Here is a 6,607-nt window from a genome sequence, read left to right as displayed (position 1 = left end):
TGGTAACTCTAATGAATTTATCCTCTGCAGCAGAGGTAACTCTGGGTCTTCCTTTCCTGTGGCAGTCCTCATGAGAGCCAGTTTCATCATAGCGCTTGATGGTTTTTGCAACTGCACTTGAAGAAACGTTCAAAGTTCTTGAAATTTTCCAGATTGACTGACCTTCATGTCTTAAAGTAATGATGGACTTAGTCTTTTACCAAATAGGGCTATCTTCTGTATACCACCCCTACCTTGTCACAACGCAACTGATTGGCTCAAACTCATTAAGAAGGAAAGAAATTCCACAAATTAACTTTTAACAAGGCACACCTGTTAATTGAAATGCATTCCAGGTGATTACCTCATGAAGCTGGTTGAGATAATGCCAAAAGTGTGCAAAGCTGTCATCAAGGCAAAGGGTGGCTACTTTGAAGAATCTAAAATCTAAAATATATTTTGATTAGTTTAACACTTTTTTGGTTACTACATGATTCCATATGTGTTATTTCATAGTTTTGATGTCGTCAAAATTATTCTACAATGTAGAAAATAGTAAAAATTAAGAAAAACCCTTGAATGAGAAGGTGTGTCCAAACTTTTGACCGGGAGTGTATACAGTTGAAGTCGGAATTTTACATACACCTTAGCCAAATACATTTAAACTCAGTTTTTCACAATTCCTGACATTTAATCCTAGTAAAAATTCCCAGTTTTAGGTCTGTTAGGATCACCACTTTATTTTAAGAATGTGAAATGTCAGAATAATAGTAGAGAGAATGATTTATTTCAGCTTTTTTTTTTCTCTCTCTCTCTCTCTCTCTCTCTCTCTCTCTCTCTCTCTCTCTCTCTCTCTCTCTCTCTCTCTCTCTCTCTCTCTCTCTCTCTCTCTCTCTCTCTCTCTCTCCCTAGCTCCCTCTCTGTCTCTCTCCCTCCCTCCCTCTGTCTCTCCCTCTCTCCCGCTCTCCCTCCATCTCGCTCTCCCTCTATCTAGCTCTCTTTGTCTGTCTCTCTCTGTCTCTCTCTCTCTGTGTGTGTGGGGTACCCTGGGCGTTTTAACAGCCCAGCGCCCTCCTCCATCCCACACCCAATCCTCTCTCCCTCCCTTCTTTAAGCCCCTCAGGGCTCTTCTCAAAGTCAAGGCTCAGTCAGTCACTAGTTCTCCACACTAGTTCTCCAGACTCCACACTAGTTCTCCAGACTCCAGACTAGTTCTCCAATATTTCTATCCTCCTCTGTCTAACTCCATGTTGGGAACAGCCTGGCATCAACGGAAATCATTTAGAAGTGTTTTGCAACGAAAATGAGTCCAGGCAGTCCATCCTTGTTTCAGTCTGTTTTCTAATGAACCGTCTTTAGATGTCCCTGTAGTGCTGTATTTAGTATTTCTCTTTAGAACCTCCCCTAATTGAAGTGTTTATAGGAAGCGATATAGAGTATACAGCTCTACGTTGTCACTAATTGATCCTATAAACTGTAAGTTACTTTGGATAAAACAGTTTTACTAGGGACTAGATGACCTAGAATAAAAAACACTTTGTTTTCCTGCTTTAGTCTAAACGGTGGCTGTCGTTGTTTATCTGTTTATCTTTGTGTCCCAAATGACACCCTGTTCCCTATTTAGAGGATTGAATAGGGAAGAGGGTGCCATTTGGAATGCAAGTGGTTATATTAACCCTGTCGTTTTTTTTTCTCTCATTATGTTGTCCCCTCTCTCCTCCCCTCTCTCCTCCCCTCTACCCAGCTGTTGTCAGTGCCATGCCAGTGCCAACCCTGGAGAGCAGCCAGTACCCTGGCATCCTGCCCTCGCCCACTTGCGGGTATAGCCATGGTACTCTGACCACCCACCCCAAGTTTACCCTGAGACCCATGCCCTTCCCCAGCCTCACCGTGGACCGCAGCTACGCAGCAGGTGGAAGTCAGTACCGTTTACCGTTTACAGTCATTCTGTATGTCTGCTTCTCTTCCCTCGTTCTATCCCTCTCTCTCTCCGTTGTACTGTTTATCTCTCTCAATTTCAATTCAAGGGGCTTTATTGGCATGGGAAACATATGTTTACATTGCCAAAGCAAGTGAAATGGATAAACAAAACTGAAATAAACAATAAAAAATGAACAGTAAACACATTACACTCACAAAAGTTCCAAAATAATAAAGACATTTAAAATGTCATATTATCTCTATATACAGTGTTGTAACAATATGCAAATAGTTAAAGTCTCTAATGTGGCCGTACATTTGGCAGGAAGTTAGGAAGTGCAGCTCAGTTTCCACCTCATTTTGTGGGCAGTGTGCACATAGCCTGTCTTCTCTTGAGAGCCAGGTCTGCCTACGGCGGACTTTCTCAATAGCAAGGCTATGCTCACTGGGTCTGTACATTGTCAAAGCTTTCCTTAAGTTTGGGTCAGTCACAGTGGTCAGGTATTCTGCCACTGTGTACTCTCTGTTTAGGGCCAAATAGCATTCTAGTTCTGTATCTATATCTATATTATATCTCTCTCTCTCTCCTTCTCTCATATACTGTTTATCTATATCTCTCTCTCTCCTTCTCTCTCATATACTGCATATCTATTTCTCTCTCTATCTCTCTTTTTCTTCATTTATCTCTCTCCCTCTCTTACTTTACCTCTGACTCGCAATCTGAGTCTATCCTTTTCCTCACATCTTCCTCTCTTCTGCTCTCTCCTTACTCTCGCTCCTCTCTCTCCCTCTCCATCGCTCTCTCCTCTCTCCGTCTCTCTCTCCTCGCTCTCTCGCCTCACTCATTCACTCTCTCCTCTCTCCCTCTCTCTCTTCCCTCTCCATCTCTCGCTCTCTCTCTCCTCTCTCCCTCTCTCTCCTTAATCTCCCTCTCTCTCTCCTCTCTCCCTCTCTCTCCTTAATCTCCCTCTCTCTCTCCTCTCTCCCTCTCTCTCTCCCTCTCTCCCTCTCTCTCTCTCTCTCCCTCTCTCTCCCTCTCTCTCTCTCCCTCTCTCTCTCTCTCTCTCTCTCTCCCTCTCTCTCCCTCTCTCTCCCTCTCTCTCTCCCTCTCTCTCTCTCTCCCTCTCTCTCTGTCTCTCCCTCTCTCCCTCTCTCTCTCTCTCTCTCTCTCTCTCTCTCCCTCTCTCTCCCTCTCTGTCTCTCTCTGTCTCTTATTTTCCCTAAAGGCCTCTGCACCTCTTAATCTCTGTCTCTCCCTCCCTGTCAATCCAATCTCTCCTCCTCGCTTTATCTCTTTCTGTCTCTCTTCTTGCCTCTGGTCTCAGTTTCTCTAACAGACATTTACTTCTCATTAGCCGTGTCCTTTCTCTCTCACTCCGCTACGCTCCATGCTTGCTCTTATTGTGTTAAGACAGCCTTGACGAGGCGACTAAATGACACTGAGGCCAAGATGTATTAGTCATTTACACCCTATCCCCAATATACTGGGCTGATCCCTCATATAGGCCCTGGTCAAATGTAGTGCACTATATATACAATATTATAATATATATATATATAATATAATATACACTATTTATACAATATTATAATATAGATAATATAATATACACTATTTATACAATATTATAATATAGATAATATAATATACACCATTTATACAATATTATAATATATAAATATATATAATATAATATACACTATTTATACAATATTATAATATATATATATATAATATAATATACACCATTTATACAATATTATAATATAGATAATATAATATACACCATTTATACAATATTATAATATATATATATATATATATATATATATATATATATTATAATATACAATATTTATACAATATTATAATATATAATATATAATATAATATACACTATTTATACAATATTATTATATATATAATATACACTATTTATACAATATTATTATATATATAATATACACTATTTATACAATATTATAATATATATAATATAGTATACACTATTTATTGGTTGCACATTTTGTTACAATATTGTTTTGAACATTTGTTTTGGACTTATGCCCGACTGAGCATTCTACTCAATAAAAAGAGCGCTGATGAAGATTTCATCAAATGTGCATTACAGTGGCTTGGAAAGACAATTACATTATAAAAGGAGGCAAATAATTAGTAGGAAAACCTTTTGTCATCATTTTGATGGAGCTAACCTTGCAGATAGCATTACTGGGTGATCTGAAAAGTCATAGCCAATCGATCAATAATATATAATACTTTTAGCAAAAATGTTTGTTTTCAATTTACAATCTGTAGAAACAATGAGAATAGAAAGGTTCAGAACTTTTGTAAAACATCACAGTACAGTTGAAAAATATATGGCAAATAGAAATCCAATATGGATGGTGTTAAGAGATAGATGGGTAGTGTTGAATGGAGTTGAAGGATGGGACTAATAACAACTAACAACAACTAATAACAACAAGATACCTAATAATGTAAGCATACTGTGTCCATAATAAGTATATAGGTTGTAGGTTGGGAGCTTTTGTGAAAGAGCACAGTTAGAAAGATATGGCATATAGAAACAAACCGGATTGACATCATGAAAATGATCGGAGAGGTTGATAGTAGAAGAAGTTCAGGAGAAAAAACAAACAAAATATAATTATTGTAAAATTGACTGTGTCCATAAAATGTATATAGTAAGTATAAGCTGGTAGAGGCCTAAGCATTGTTGTTCACTAGTTTACTCCAATTAGGGAAGGGATGGTGGGGTTGGAAAGTAATAAAGGGAAATATATTTGTTTTAAAGGATATGTATGTATGTATGTATGTATGTATGTATGTGTGTATGTATATATATATATATATATATATATATATATATATGTATGTTATCAAGATCTCGCGATACATGGCGCCATCCATCCTCCCCTCAATACGGTGCAGTCGTCCTGTCCCCTTTGCAGAAAAGCATCCCCAAAGAATGATGTTTCCACCTCCATGCTTCACGGTTGGGATGGTGTTCTTGGGGTTGTACTCATCCTTGTTCTTCCTCCAAACACGGCGAGTGGAGTTTAGACCAAAAAGCTCTATTTTTGTCTCATCAGACCACATGACCTTCTCCCATTCCTCCTCTAGATCATCCAGATGGTCATTGACAAACTTCAGAAGGGCCTGGACATGCGCTGACTTGACCTTGCGTGCGCTGCAGTATTTTAATCCATGACGGCGTAGTGTGTTACTAATTGTTTTCTTTGAGACTGTGGTCCCAGCTCTCTTCAGGTCATTGATCAGGTCCTGCCGTGTAGTTCTGGGCTGATCCCTCACCTTCCTCATGATCATTGATGCCCCACGAGGTGAGATCTTGCATGGAGCCCCAGACCGAGGGTGATTGACCGTCATCTTGAACTTCTTCCATTTTCTAATAATTGTGCCAACAGTTGTTGCCTTCTCACCAAGCTGCTTGCCTATTGTCCTGTAGCCCATCCCAGCCTTGTGCAGGTCTACAATTTTATCCCTGATGTCCTTACACAGCTCTCTGGTCTTGGCCATTGTGGAGAGGTTGGAGTCTGTTTGATTGAGTGTGTGGACAGGTGTATTTTATATAGGTAACAAGTTCAAACAGGTGCAGTTAATACAGGTAATGAGTGGAGAACAGGAGGGCTTCTTAAAGAAAAACTAACAGGGCTGTGAGAGCCGGAATTCTTAATGGTTGGTAGGTGATCAAATACTTATGTCATGCAATAAAATGCAAATTAATTACTTAAAAATCATACAATGTGATTTTCTGGATTTTCGTCTCTCACAGTTGAAGTGTACCTATGATAAAAATTATAGACCTCTACATGCTTTGTAAGTAGGAAAACCTGCAAAATCGGCAGTGTATCAAATACTTGTTCTCCCCACTGTGTGTGTATATATATATATATATATATATATATATATATATATATATATATATATATATTAACATGGGGGATTGGAAGTGATGCTGTAACGATCCCGGCAGTCTGAGTCGGGTCCTGTCTGTGTACTAGTTTTTCTGCTCGTGATCTCCAGTTTCCCGAGGGTTCTGGAACGCTCCCTGCCTGGTTGCCGGGCAACGTTGCTAGGCGGGAGCTCTCTTGTTTTCCGCACCTGCATCCCATCAGCAATCTGCACACCTGGTCCTGATCATCACCCTTCTTAGGCTCTGGCCTAACATCCATTCCCTGCCGGATCGTTAGCCATGAACAGTATGTTTATCAGCGGATCAGTCTTAGAGCTTAGAGCATTAGTTTTGTTGTTTTGCACCTTGTTTGCTTGTTGTATGCTTACCTCCGTTTTGTTCTCCCTGCAGTCACTCGTCCGGAACCTTCACCCAACCTCTGCCTGATGGTCGGCGGCTGCCGAGCCATCATTGGATCAACTACTGCACCCTCAACAACTCATCCACGCCGCCCGCTCTGTTCCCTGGATTATTCAGCAGCACTCGTGGATCAGTTAAATAAACACTCACCTTTGACACCACTTACCTTGTCCTGGTCTGCTTCTGGGTTCTGGCTTAGTAAACCTTTCCAAGGAGATTTGGGGGAAGTGTTCAGTAAGCAGAAGGCTCTGTCACTCCCTCCCCACCGACCATATGATTGTGCCATCAACCTGTTCCCTGGAGCTGTCTACCCCAAGGGAAGGTTATACAGTATCTCCCGACCTGAACGTGAG

At 40.4% G+C, this 6,607-nt stretch overlaps 1 protein-coding gene across 1 annotated transcript in view; it reads left to right on the top strand.

The window, feature by feature from the left end:
* Window positions 1–6,607, top strand: part of LOC121581835 (netrin receptor DCC-like) — a 205,239-nt gene that overhangs the window by 158,897 nt on the left and 39,735 nt on the right. Inside the window, exon 20 of the mRNA XM_045213884.1 lies at window positions 1,724–1,897. Coding sequence (XP_045069819.1) covers window positions 1,724–1,897 — 174 coding nt within the window. The remainder of the gene's footprint in view (window positions 1–1,723; window positions 1,898–6,607) is intronic.

This window comes from Coregonus clupeaformis, unplaced genomic scaffold (assembly GCF_020615455.1).
Source record: "Coregonus clupeaformis isolate EN_2021a unplaced genomic scaffold, ASM2061545v1 scaf0166, whole genome shotgun sequence".
NCBI classification, from domain to species: domain Eukaryota; kingdom Metazoa; phylum Chordata; class Actinopteri; order Salmoniformes; family Salmonidae; genus Coregonus; species Coregonus clupeaformis.
The sequence above is the reverse complement of the archived record's forward strand: the minus strand, read 5'-3'. Positions and strand labels throughout refer to the sequence as shown.